The sequence below is a fragment of the Amblyomma americanum genome, chromosome 8 (assembly GCF_052857255.1).
Source record: "Amblyomma americanum isolate KBUSLIRL-KWMA chromosome 8, ASM5285725v1, whole genome shotgun sequence".
NCBI classification, from domain to species: domain Eukaryota; kingdom Metazoa; phylum Arthropoda; class Arachnida; order Ixodida; family Ixodidae; genus Amblyomma; species Amblyomma americanum.
The window spans coordinates 161396313-161410275 of NC_135504.1; the positions used below are offsets into that span (position 1 = coordinate 161396313).

The following is a 13963-nucleotide window of genomic DNA, read 5'->3' on the forward strand; positions in this document are numbered from 1 at the left end:
CGGCATCGGCTCAACCACCAGCTCAACCACCTTTTCCCGGACACGGGTGAGCTACGCACGGCTAAACGCGGGTGTTCGGGTCCGTGGGGACGCAATGCTCACCATCATCCCCCTGCGGGATGTCCCTGCGGATACTCAGGAACCCATGGTGTCGCAACTCACCAACATCCGCATGTAGCAGATGCCCCCCTGCGGGGTGCATGATCAATGAGTTAGACAGGCAGAGCAGGATAGTTGGTCTGAAAATTAACATATAGACAACCAAACTAACGTTCCACATTCTAGGGAAACAGCAGTTCGCAATTGGCAGCGAAGTGTTGGAAGTGGTAAGGGAATGCGTCTTCTTAGGGCAGATAATGACGTCTACTAAGGGCGGGTGTTGAGAATAAGAATGGGAGCGCATATGACAGGCTCCCTCACATCGCGAATGACAGTTTACCGATATTCCTCAAAAGAAAAGTACACAACCGCTGTATTTTACCGGTGCTCACCTACGGGGCAGAAAGGTGGAGACGAGCGAAGAGGATTCAGCTTAAGTGTAGGACAACGCAGTGGGCAATGGGAAGAAAAATGATAGGTGTAACGTTAAGACAGCGGAAGCGGGCAGAGCGGGTGAGGGAACAACCTCGGGTTAACGACATCCTAGTCGAAATCAAGAGGAAGAATGGGCTTGGGCAGGGCATGTACTCCGGAGGAAAGATAACCGCTGGTCCTTAAGGATAACGGAGTGAATTCCAAGAGAAGGCAAGCGTAGCAGGGGGCGGCAGAAGGTTAGGTGTGCGGATGAGATTAAATAGTTCGCAGGCATATGGTGGGCGCAGCTGGCAAAGGACACGGTTAATTCGGTAGACATGGAAGAGGCCTTTGCCCAGCAGTGGGTTTAGTCAGCCAGATGATGATGATGCAACTGTGATGATGGTTCAACTGTGCAAAATCTGTGCGTTCATGCTACGTTGTTTTGATACTTTTCGCACTATTGGTGTTGAGAAATAAGCCACATGTATAACTCAAATAGACGCCAAACATGGTTTTTATTCTTGAAAATAAAGTCAGCTTTAGCAGCAATTCGCAAGAGCGGGCGATTTGTGCGTGCAAGGCTGTCGACCATGATGTCATGATAATTCACTCAGTGGATTGAAACGCAGTTAGAGGTTATTATATACTTATACAGAAGAGGAAATAAACAGGTAAACACTTTCTTACAGAAGCTGATGCTTTGTGCTTCAGTCATTTAGGGAGAAATTTCCGTGTCGCTTTGACGTCCCCAGCGTGGTCTGCGAAGACGCGTCAATTACCCAGCACTACAGCATGGTGCACTGAAGTGCAAGCACACCAGGTCCCACGTGCCCGCGGAGTCCGTGGCCTCACTTGGTGGCCCTACATCCCGGTGAACCGCTCTCGTGGCAGGCCAGTGGCTTCGGTGATGAACTCCATGTTCTTGGCGACCTCGGCGTACACGGCGGGCACACCCAGCCGGCCGCACTGCAGATCACCGTACGAGACGAGCCCCACGAGAACGTAACGTTGGCCGGGGCTTCGCTGGCACACCAGCGGTCCGCCGTCGTCTCCCTGCACGTGCCATGTAGGTGAACTTCCTTAAAATACACCTTCCCTTGACGACAATGAGCTGCATAACATAAAAACCTTCTTGAAAAAAGAAATTCAAAAATGCACTTTTGTGCGCCACTAAGAGAGGTGCCGATGCATGCTTTTAAGGAGAAATTTCTGCCAAGATTCTCAATTGACAGAGAGATTTTTCTCTGTCTAGACTCCAAACTTTCTGAGCACGCGAAAATTCACTGCGCTTAAGTTACGCTGCGTCATTCCTGAAACAGCGAGAGCGAGCGTAAACGGCTTCTGATTTTTCTCCTATGTTCCGCACCTTCCTTAATCCATTTCTTCAATTGACGACCGAGGTGTGCTGCCGTCGAACCTTCCCCGCTTACACAAACACAAAACGCACAGAGCGCCCGAGGACCGTTTAGAATCTTTCAGCGGCCATCCAATGACTACGAAGGGAAGAGCTGAGCATGAAAGCGGCCATTTTTTTCCTCGCGTTCTTCGATGTGTGTAACTTCGCAATTTGCCCCTGAGAATATGCTCACAGTCCTTTGCGCATTTAGGGGTTTTACACTTGAGCAGTTATTTACCCGCTTATCTTCGAAATAGCGTCCGTTTGGAATATGGCCACCACAAAAGAGAAGCATGAAGACGCATTGTTACCACCCAAACCTTCGCCGTAATTGACAAATCCGCTGAGAGGACCAAGATAAAGTAAGGAGATTGTCGCCTCGTCTATTACGTGCAAAAGAGAGATCTTCAGTGTCATGAGGTGCCGTCCACAATGTGGGGAAGCTATGGTCGTCGACTAAAACAGCCCCCAATCTGTTGCTCTACGTTTCGTAGTTGACTGCCAGGCGTCTGTCTGTCTTGGTAGCTGCATTTTGAAGTTGACTGGAAAGATAATATTCACTCAATTGCGCGAAATAACGTACTCTGTGCCCCTGCAGAGGTGGCGTGAGCCCAGAAGGGCACCTTCCACATGGTAAACCTTGCTTCACTCGGGCAACTCACTAAGGCACGGTGAGCGAATGGAGCTAGTTTAAAGCAGCATTCTCACGAACTGTATTGTTTTGCAAGCCTTCGCTGTAAGTGACAAAAGACTTGGCCACAGTGCATTATGTTTCAGCTGAAAGAAGACCAGCCGAAATTTGTTTTTCTTTCCTTACATGATCTTATTGCATGCATTGTTTCTACGTGCACTGTTTTATCTGATTTGTACTTCTCGCGTTTATTCTCGTGTATTTTTTATGCGTTTTAATCCTGTGCGTATTCAGTTTAGCTCTCGGCCCAGCTATAATTCCTTGCGCTTAGAGGTTACCATAAGCAAAAACGATAATAATGATTGGTTTTCAGGGAGAGGAAATGGCGCAATATCTGTCTCATATATCGTTGGACACATGAACCGCGCCGTAAGGAACGGGATAAAGGAGGGAATGAAAGAAGAAAGAGGTGCCGTATTGGAGGGCTCCGGAATAATTTCGACCACCTGGGGATCTTTAACGGGCACTGACATCGCACAGCACACGGGCGCCTGAGCTTTTCGCCTCCATAAAGACGCAGCCGCCGCGGTCGGGTTCGAGCCCGGAACTCCGGATCAGTAGCCGAGCGCCCTGATCACTGAGCCACGAATATTATATCGTGCCTCCACAGCGAAAGAGAGCCCCCACCTGGCACGCGACCCCTCCGCCGTCTCCTCCGGCGACGCACATGGATCCCTCGTCGAGCTTGAATGACGGGCCCAGCTTGGTCTTCCTGAGCGCCTCCAGGCAGGACGCCCTGTCCACTACGCTCACGTTCGCCTTGGCCAGCACAGACGATAGGGAGCCGTCTGCCAGTGGGATTATAAGCGTTTCAGTGATGCTGCACCACTGTCGCGAAACAGGCAGAAACAAATGCAACTCGGAAAAGATTGTGCAACAAAAGTAAAAACAGCGCTAATTTTTACACAAACCACACAGAAAGACCAGACAGGACAGCGCCCGTCATGTCTAGTCTTTTTGTGTGGTTTGTGTAAAAATTAGCCCTGTTTTTACTTTTGTTACACAGTGTTACACCAACCAGTAGCCCAGCAAGAGGTACTGTTAATCGGAAAAGATGCCGGCAATGGGAGTGGCGCTATCGGTGTCGTGTATACGGACGGGAAACTCAGGTAGCCACCAATCTTCATCCGTTGCGCGATGTTTATAAAGGAGCCTCCGTCGCTGCATGACTGCATTGCGCCTGAACAGGTTCTATAAAATGACAACGCTGCCTCGTCGCATTGATTGTTTCAGTGCGGAAGCACTGTACACCGCATTCCGAGAATATGCGGTCGGCTTGAAGTGAAGCCTCACTAATGCGCCTGAAAACTGCTGCCGTCAGACCGCTGAAAAATCCAGACCACATACTGAACCATTGAAGACTGACCGCAATACTTGCCTACCTTCTCTCGATGGATGACGTATGCCACAACTGGCTTCGACCGAGCGTGCAAGCTCAAGCCTATAAGTGCAGCCAGTTGGCACAGCGGCTGCGCCAAAAAATGCTTGCTTCTCTCGCTAGAACCTGCAGTTGGCACGGTAAGCACCTGGCAGTACTCTTGCCCAGCAATAAGATCACTCGCGAGCTGATAGTAAGGGCGAAAAGAAGGAAAGCGCGCCCGTCTTGCGGGGCAGTGCCTCGAGGCGCCTTCGGGCCGACACCCCCTCGGCTGTAAGGACCTTGCATTCGGTCCTGAGAAGTGCGCGCTGATCGTAAACCTCTTTCTCGAGATAAATCCCAAACACCCCACAAAACACCAATTGGTTTGGTTATTTGGTGATTAACTTCCCAAAGCGATTCTGGCTATGACAGATGCCCTTGCGGCCGCTTAAGTTTGACAACCAGGGGTCCTCTAACGTGCACTAAAGACTATGCGAACGCCGCGGGGTCAAACCAGCGTCTTTTTGCGTAGCATCCGAGCACCATAAACTCTCAGCCACAGAACGCCGCGGGGTCAAATCAGTGTCTTTTTGCGTAGCATCCGAGCACCATAAACTCTCAGCCACAGCGGCGGCTGCATCCACTGATGGCTGTAAACAGTTACATCGGCTTGCACGGGTGGAGGCTAGCAGTGATTACCTCGGAGAAACCACAGACGCAGCAATTAAGCCAGTCGTTCAACGCAAACAACAGAACAAAAAACCGCAAAAGACAGAAGGGACAGAGGACTGCCGCCGCGGTGGCTCAGTGTTTACAGCGCTCGGCTGCTGACCGGAAAGACGGTCGTTCGATCCCGACCGAGGCGGTCGAATTTCAATGAAGACGGTTTGCTAGAGGCCCGCGTACTGTGCGACGTAAGTGCACCTTAAAGAACGCCATGTGGTCGAAATTTCCGGAACCCTTCACTACGGCGTCCCTCATATCCTGAGTTGCTTTGGGACGTTAACCCTCTAAACCATAAAGCAGAAGAGACAGAGGCACTCGACAGCCCAGAGTGGTACTAGCAACTGAACATTTACTGAAGGAACACCTAATAGGATCAGTCAGACGTGTAAACTAGAAAGCAATCGCAATGTGAGGGCTAATAAAAATAAAACAAGTCCATGATGGCAAAAATGAGAACATTCAGCATGGGGAAAGCGTGAAAAGGACCCCGGGCAAAGCAGATGCAATCAGCATGCGCAGACAAAAATAAAAGTACGGAAAAAAAAACCTTGAGTCAAGCAGAAAGAAAAAGATTCTTTTTTGAAAATGGACAACAAAGGCGTTCAGACGCAATCAGCTCGCTGTGATCGGAGGATTGCAGCAACCTCGACGATCTTTCTTTCGAAATCCCGCTTTCTTCTTCGTATAATTTCCGTGAGATTGAACTTGCAACTCTGACAGTCAACAGGCCGGCATGGCCATCCGGCCTACGCAAGGAACATGCATGCTTATATCTGAAAAAAAGCGCAAAGAACTGAAGGGGGAAACATGCATGCATGTTTCTGCAAGCAGACGTTTAGGCATCTACCAGATTGGCCAATGTAAAATAGGCCACGGCTGAGAGGGACATTAAAAACGACGCCAGTTGCGCATGAAACATACTTTTCGAATGATTTAAGCAGCAAATTATAGGTTTCGGAGCCTGCTTCTCCCCCAAATGGTAGAGTTTAGAAAGCTTACAGGGTACAGACATGACCACGTCAACGCCATATCTATCTAAAAGCCTTGAGACTACGCGAAATCTCATGTCCAACATTCTCGGTCAAAGTTCTTGAAAATTGGAAGATTGTAAGCTACTGTTAAGGAAATAATGGACGTAATGATCCATTTTTCTGATGTGTAGCACAATATTTCATTCAAAGCGTTTCCTTCGATCTCATCAAAGCGTTAAGATTTTCATAGAAAACCAATTGGGAACGCTTTTGACGATTGCAAAACGTTAATAGAGAAAAGAGCGCAAGACTGGCGTTGGGTCATCTACGAATATATTGATTACTATAGCGAAATCTTACATTGCATGAAAAATTTGCACTCATAAACGGTTTCCCGCTCAAAAAATGATTTTATACAGAATTTCTGGGTACGCTTGTAGCCATGGTAAGACTGCATAACATTTTCTGGCCAGGCAGCTAATGAGAAGGGGAGTCTTTTTGCCGCTTTTGTTCTTCATAATGTCGCGCCAGCTTGCCTGCAACTATGCCCTCTTTGATCGCAAACAACTTTGCGGCCAGCCCTGAGATGCCTGCATTACAGCTGCGAGTTACGTCACACAAGCGAAAGGAAACGGTTGGGCTTATTAGGGTTAAAGTTCCAAAGCGACTCAGGCTATGAGGGACGCAGTAATTATTTTGATGGTCCGTTGGGTTCTTCGGAAGGGTGCAGACCCTTCCAAACGTTGTTGTTCGGCGGTGATGAAGGGAGATGTGCAGATGAAGGTCAAAGAGAGAATATATTTACAGTATGTACAAGGGCAAACTGCGTTACAAGTTGAGTCACACGGACGGTCAAGCTGTAACTGACGAAGACAATTCTCACACAGAGAAACACTCTCTACAAGCCCTTCCTTACTCATCGACGCGAGGTTAGAGTCTAGGGTAGTAGAATTACGCGCCACTGCACGGAGCCTCTAGCTCAACTAGACAAGACTGCCCTCCAATGATTTTACATGCAGTTTTAAAGCTTTTGCAAACAAAGAAATTAGGGCGGTCATATATTGAGACCCGCCATAAGCTTCGGTAACCAATGGAGGTAGCCACAGCTTCTGAAGGTTGGACCCAACTTCGAGCCCGGGGCTTGGCTATAAAGAAAAAGAAACATATACAGAAAACATTTTGAAAACCCTCTCCCCGAGGGGAGTTCTCGGCCTTAGCGCTTGATGCTTTCCCTTTCCCTGCCGCACCCGCGCGTCGCCTCTCAAAGGATGAAGCGTTTTTTTTTTAGCTAATTGGCGGGACCACTGACCCACTGGCTCGCCGCAGGAATGTCAGACGGCGGAGAACCGCGACGCTTCGCTGCCATCGAGAATGCCAGAAGAAAAAGAAGAAAAAAAAAGGGCCCATCGCAAAATGCGAGGTGGTTTGACATGGTTTACGCAAAAAGCGTACAGGCGCTAAAAGACGAAGACAAGCACACTCAAGACAGGACAGGCGCCAACTTCCAGCTAAGTTTATTCATGGAAAAAAGCCGCTTAATAACCAAAACCAGCAGGCAAAGATAGAAGCAAAACAAAAAACACGCAGTGACAGGGCATAGGAACACGTGCCAAAAGGATCAAGCCATGATTAGAACTCTGATAATGACCCACTAAGAAACCTAATCTCTTCTTCTGAGAGCGAGACAGATGGCTTGCTTATGCAGATATGACCCCTCTGCTTGATGTAATAAGCTTCTATGATTTCATGCTTTAATTTGTCTTTAGACCTTGCGACGAATATGGTGTTTTCAAAACCTAGACGACAATTGCAGCATTTGCAGTGAGTGGCTATGTGGTTCCCATAACCATTTTTTTATCGCAATCTTGTGCTGCCTCACTCTTTCATTGTAGCATTCACCTGTCTGGCCAATATATTCCAGACCGCAGCTAAGAGGCACAGCATACACAACGTCAGTAGTGCAAACAGTGGCGCGGATTTGGTGATTAGTTTTGCACTGCCTAACCATTCTTGCTTTGTTCAAAGTGTACACGCGCGACAGCTTGCAAGGAGCAGATAGAACCACATTGACCTTATACCTGCTGACTACTTTCTTTAGATTGTGCGAAAGCCGATGAATATAGGGAATCACCACTGTCGGTTTCTTTTCTTTGTCCTTGTCTTTCTGAGCCTGTTCCCCCCTTGACGCCACTTTGCGCTTTTTTACAAGTTTCTCACTAATACTCCTGATGAGGTGTTTTGGGTACCCGGCTTGGTGAATGCGTTCAGTTTGCGCATCAAAGCTCACTGCCATCTCATGCTGGCAAGATTTTTCCAAGGCTGCATTCAGGCATGTCGCAACGATTCCTCGCTTGATTAGCTTGGAATGTGCACTACCGAAAGGGAGTAGCTCTTTGCACGATCTGGGGTTGTAGGACCAACGAATATGTCTGTCCTGCCTAAACACAAGTCTCAGGTCAAGAAACTGCAGGCTATTATCGCGGGGAAGTTCTTGAGTGAAAAGAAGCCCCTTGGATTCACTACTGAAAATGGTGACAATGTTTTCATAAATGGCGCTTGGTTTTGAACCTACGTGATCAGTTAGCACAATTAGGTAGTCATCCACATATCTGAATACCCTAACAACGTTAGAGGTCAATAAAAGCCGGTCACTGACACGTTTGTCAACACACGATAAATAAATGCCACTCAATATAGGCGCATGGGTCGACCCAATACAAACACCATCGCGCGGAACATAAAACTGATGGTTGAAGAAAACGGCAGTCGATGAAAGGTAAAATTCTAAATGTTTTAAGAAATCATCACAACTAATTCCTGTTTTGTCCTGAAATGGTAGTTCGCCAAAGCATGCAATCTTGGTTCGCGTTCTGCCGCCGTGGGAATGCTGCCTGAGATCAAGCGGCCCCACGTGCTCGTTGTTCGAGCCTCGCATGCTTTCTTGGCGCCAGGTGTCCTCGGCCGTCACAGTGGTGCTGTCAAGCAGCCAGTGCTTCCTGCGCCTTTGCCACTGCTCGCGGGGGTAGGGGGGGGGGGGGGGGGGGGGGGGGACGTAGACCGGAGGCCCGCAGTGACCACAAGCTAAAGGAATAAAAAAGATATGCGCGTTGATGAAGCGCGGCCTTACACGTCCCCCCTAAGATGCTAAATGAGCTTGGAGTCCGCTCATTTACGCAAAACCAAATAAAGGCCGTGGCAACGTGAAACTCAAATTGCAGCCTCATGCAGCCAGAAATAATCAGTTCTACAAACAAAAAAAAGTCGCGGCACTGACAAAAGAACAACACAGATAGATAGATAGATAGATAGATAGATAGATAGATAGATAGATAGATAGGTAGGTAGGTAGGTAGGTAGGTAGGTAGGTAGGTAGGTAGGTAGGTAGGTAGGTAGGTAGGTAGGTAGGTAGGTAGGTAGGTAGGTAGGTAGGTAGGTAGGTAGGTAGGTAGGTAGGTAGGTAGGTAGGTAGGTAGGTAGGTAGGTAGGTAGGTAGGTAGGTAGGTAGGTAGGTAGGTAGGTAGGTAGGTAGGTAGGTAGGTAGGTAGGTAGGTAGGTAGGTAGGTAGGTAGGTAGGTAGGTAGGTAGGTAGGTAGGTAGGTAGGTAGGTAGGTAGGTAGGTAGGTAGGTAGGTAGGTAGGTAGGTAGGTAGGTAGGTAGGTAGGTAGGTAGGTAGGTAGGTAGGTAGGTAGGTAGGTAGGTAGGTAGGTAGGTAGGTAGGTAGGTAGGTAGGTAGGTAGGTAGGTAGGTAGGTAGGTAGGTAGGTAGGTAGGTAGGTAGGTAGGTAGGTAGGTAGGTAGGTAGGTAGGTAGGTAGGTAGGTAGGTAGGTAGGTAGGTAGGTAGGTAGGTAGGTAGGTAGGTAGGTAGGTAGGTAGGTAGGTAGGTAGGTAGGTAGGTAGGTAGGTAGGTAGGTAGGTAGGTAGGTAGGTAGGTAGGTAGGTAGGTAGGTAGGTAGGTAGGTAGGTAGGTAGGTAGGTAGGTAGGTAGGTAGGTAGGTAGGTAGGTAGGTAGGTAGGTAGGTAGGTAGGTAGGTAGGTAGGTAGGTAGGTAGGTAGGTAGGTAGGTAGGTAGGTAGGTAGGTAGGTAGGTAGGTAGGTAGGTAGGTAGGTAGGTAGGTAGGTAGGTAGGTAGGTAGGTAGGTAGGTAGGTAGGTAGGTAGGTAGGTAGGTAGGTAGGTAGGTAGGTAGGTAGGTAGGTAGGTAGGTAGGTAGGTAGGTAGGTAGGTAGGTAGGTAGGTAGGTAGGTAGGTAGGTAGGTAGGTAGGTAGGTAGGTAGGTAGGTAGGTAGGTAGGTAGGTAGGTAGGTAGGTAGGTAGGTAGGTAGGTAGGTAGGTAGGTAGGTAGGTAGGTAGGTAGGTAGGTAGGTAGGTAGGTAGGTAGGTAGGTAGGTAGGTAGGTAGGTAGGTAGGTAGGTAGGTAGGTAGGTAGGTAGGTAGGTAGGTAGGTAGGTAGGTAGGTAGGTAGGTAGGTAGGTAGGTAGGTAGGTAGGTAGGTAGGTAGGTAGGTAGGTAGGTAGGTAGGTAGGTAGGTAGGTAGGTAGGTAGGTAGGTAGGTAGGTAGGTAGGTAGGTAGGTAGGTAGGTAGGTAGGTAGGTAGGTAGGTAGGTAGGTAGGTAGGTAGGTAGGTAGGTAGGTAGGTAGGTAGGTAGGTAGGTAGGTAGGTAGGTAGGTAGGTAGGTAGGTAGGTAGGTAGGTAGGTAGGTAGGTAGGTAGGTAGGTAGGTAGGTAGGTAGGTAGGTAGGTAGGTAGGTAGGTAGGTAGGTAGGTAGGTAGGTAGGTAGGTAGGTAGGTAGGTAGGTAGGTAGGTAGGTAGGTAGGTAGGTAGGTAGGTAGGTAGGTAGGTAGGTAGGTAGGTAGGTAGGTAGGTAGGTAGGTAGGTAGGTAGGTAGGTAGGTAGGTAGGTAGGTAGGTAGGTAGGTAGGTAGGTAGGTAGGTAGGTAGGTAGGTAGGTAGGTAGGTAGGTAGGTAGGTAGGTAGGTAGGTAGGTAGGTAGGTAGGTAGGTAGGTAGGTAGGTAGGTAGGTAGGTAGGTAGGTAGGTAGGTAGGTAGGTAGGTAGGTAGGTAGGTAGGTAGGTAGGTAGGTAGGTAGGTAGGTAGGTAGGTAGGTAGGTAGGTAGGTAGGTAGGTAGGTAGGTAGGTAGGTAGGTAGGTAGGTAGGTAGGTAGGTAGGTAGGTAGGTAGGTAGGTAGGTAGGTAGGTAGGTAGGTAGGTAGGTAGGTAGGTAGGTAGGTAGGTAGGTAGGTAGGTAGGTAGGTAGGTAGGTAGGTAGGTAGGTAGGTAGGTAGGTAGGTAGGTAGGTAGGTAGGTAGGTAGGTAGGTAGGTAGGTAGGTAGGTAGGTAGGTAGGTAGGTAGGTAGGTAGGTAGGTAGGTAGGTAGGTAGGTAGGTAGGTAGGTAGGTAGGTAGGTAGGTAGGTAGGTAGGTAGGTAGGTAGGTAGGTAGGTAGGTAGGTAGGTAGGTAGGTAGGTAGGTAGGTAGGTAGGTAGGTAGGTAGGTAGGTAGGTAGGTAGGTAGGTAGGTAGGTAGGTAGGTAGGTAGGTAGGTAGGTAGGTAGGTAGGTAGGTAGGTAGGTAGGTAGGTAGGTAGGTAGGTAGGTAGGTAGGTAGGTAGGTAGGTAGGTAGGTAGGTAGGTAGGTAGGTAGGTAGGTAGGTAGGTAGGTAGGTAGGTAGGTAGGTAGGTAGGTAGGTAGGTAGGTAGGTAGGTAGGTAGGTAGGTAGGTAGGTAGGTAGGTAGGTAGGTAGGTAGGTAGGTAGGTAGGTAGGTAGGTAGGTAGGTAGGTAGGTAGGTAGGTAGGTAGGTAGGTAGGTAGGTAGGTAGGTAGGTAGGTAGGTAGGTAGGTAGGTAGGTAGGTAGGTAGGTAGGTAGGTAGGTAGGTAGGTAGGTAGGTAGGTAGGTAGGTAGGTAGGTAGGTAGGTAGGTAGGTAGGTAGGTAGGTAGGTAGGTAGGTAGGTAGGTAGGTAGGTAGGTAGGTAGGTAGGTAGGTAGGTAGGTAGGTAGGTAGGTAGGTAGGTAGGTAGGTAGGTAGGTAGGTAGGTAGGTAGGTAGGTAGGTAGGTAGGTAGGTAGGTAGGTAGGTAGGTAGGTAGGTAGGTAGGTAGGTAGGTAGGTAGGTAGGTAGGTAGGTAGGTAGGTAGGTAGGTAGGTAGGTAGGTAGGTAGGTAGGTAGGTAGGTAGGTAGGTAGGTAGGTAGGTAGGTAGGTAGGTAGGTAGGTAGGTAGGTAGGTAGGTAGGTAGGTAGGTAGGTAGGTAGGTAGGTAGGTAGGTAGGTAGGTAGGTAGGTAGGTAGGTAGGTAGGTAGGTAGGTAGGTAGGTAGGTAGGTAGGTAGGTAGGTAGGTAGGTAGGTAGGTAGGTAGGTAGGTAGGTAGGTAGGTAGGTAGGTAGGTAGGTAGGTAGGTAGGTAGGTAGGTAGGTAGGTAGGTAGGTAGGTAGGTAGGTAGGTAGGTAGGTAGGTAGGTAGGTAGGTAGGTAGGTAGGTAGGTAGGTAGGTAGGTAGGTAGGTAGGTAGGTAGGTAGGTAGGTAGGTAGGTAGGTAGGTAGGTAGGTAGGTAGGTAGGTAGGTAGGTAGGTAGGTAGGTAGGTAGGTAGGTAGGTAGGTAGGTAGGTAGGTAGGTAGGTAGGTAGGTAGGTAGGTAGGTAGGTAGGTAGGTAGGTAGGTAGGTAGGTAGGTAGGTAGGTAGGTAGGTAGGTAGGTAGGTAGGTAGGTAGGTAGGTAGGTAGGTAGGTAGGTAGGTAGGTAGGTAGGTAGGTAGGTAGGTAGGTAGGTAGGTAGGTAGGTAGGTAGGTAGGTAGGTAGGTAGGTAGGTAGGTAGGTAGGTAGGTAGGTAGGTAGGTAGGTAGGTAGGTAGGTAGGTAGGTAGGTAGGTAGGTAGGTAGGTAGGTAGGTAGGTAGGTAGGTAGGTAGGTAGGTAGGTAGGTAGGTAGGTAGGTAGGTAGGTAGGTAGGTAGGTAGGTAGGTAGGTAGGTAGGTAGGTAGGTAGGTAGGTAGGTAGGTAGGTAGGTAGGTAGGTAGGTAGGTAGGTAGGTAGGTAGGTAGGTAGGTAGGTAGGTAGGTAGGTAGGTAGGTAGGTAGGTAGGTAGGTAGGTAGGTAGGTAGGTAGGTAGGTAGGTAGGTAGGTAGGTAGGTAGGTAGGTAGGTAGGTAGGTAGGTAGGTAGGTAGGTAGGTAGGTAGGTAGGTAGGTAGGTAGGTAGGTAGGTAGGTAGGTAGGTAGGTAGGTAGGTAGGTAGGTAGGTAGGTAGGTAGGTAGGTAGGTAGGTAGGTAGGTAGGTAGGTAGGTAGGTAGGTAGGTAGGTAGGTAGGTAGGTAGGTAGGTAGGTAGGTAGGTAGGTAGGTAGGTAGGTAGGTAGGTAGGTAGGTAGGTAGGTAGGTAGGTAGGTAGGTAGGTAGGTAGGTAGGTAGGTAGGTAGGTAGGTAGGTAGGTAGGTAGGTAGGTAGGTAGGTAGGTAGGTAGGTAGGTAGGTAGGTAGGTAGGTAGGTAGGTAGGTAGGTAGGTAGGTAGGTAGGTAGGTAGGTAGGTAGGTAGGTAGGTAGGTAGGTAGGTAGGTAGGTAGGTAGGTAGGTAGGTAGGTAGGTAGGTAGGTAGGTAGGTAGGTAGGTAGGTAGGTAGGTAGGTAGGTAGGTAGGTAGGTAGGTAGGTAGGTAGGTAGGTAGGTAGGTAGGTAGGTAGGTAGGTAGGTAGGTAGGTAGGTAGGTAGGTAGGTAGGTAGGTAGGTAGGTAGGTAGGTAGGTAGGTAGGTAGGTAGGTAGGTAGGTAGGTAGGTAGGTAGGTAGGTAGGTAGGTAGGTAGGTAGGTAGGTAGGTAGGTAGGTAGGTAGGTAGGTAGGTAGGTAGGTAGGTAGGTAGGTAGGTAGGTAGGTAGGTAGGTAGGTAGGTAGGTAGGTAGGTAGGTAGGTAGGTAGGTAGGTAGGTAGGTAGGTAGGTAGGTAGGTAGGTAGGTAGGTAGGTAGGTAGGTAGGTAGGTAGGTAGGTAGGTAGGTAGGTAGGTAGGTAGGTAGGTAGGTAGGTAGGTAGGTAGGTAGGTAGGTAGGTAGGTAGGTAGGTAGGTAGGTAGGTAGGTAGGTAGGTAGGTAGGTAGGTAGGTAGGTAGGTAGGTAGGTAGGTAGGTAGGTAGGTAGGTAGGTAGGTAGGTAGGTAGGTAGGTAGGTAGGTAGGTAGGTAGGTAGGTAGGTAGGTAGGTAGGTAGGTAGGTAGGTAGGTAGGTAGGTAGGTAGGTAGGTAGGTAGGTAGGTAGGTAGGTAGGTAGGTAGGTAGGTAGGTAGGTAGGTAGGTAGGTAGGTAGGTAGGTAGGTAGGTAGGTAGGTAGGTAGGT

General features: G+C 48.9%; 1 protein-coding gene across 1 annotated transcript in view; it reads right to left on the reverse strand.

Annotated features, from left to right (window-relative positions):
- Positions 1-1012: 1012 nt before the first annotated feature.
- Positions 1013-13963, reverse strand: part of LOC144102135 (kallikrein-4-like) — a 196233-nt gene continuing 183282 nt past the window's right edge. The window contains exons 7-8 of the mRNA XM_077635439.1: positions 3231-3391; positions 1013-1569 (exon numbers count right to left, since the gene is read on the reverse strand). Coding sequence (XP_077491565.1) covers positions 1378-1569; positions 3231-3391 — 353 coding nt within the window. The 3' untranslated portion in view covers positions 1013-1377. The remainder of the gene's footprint in view (positions 1570-3230; positions 3392-13963) is intronic.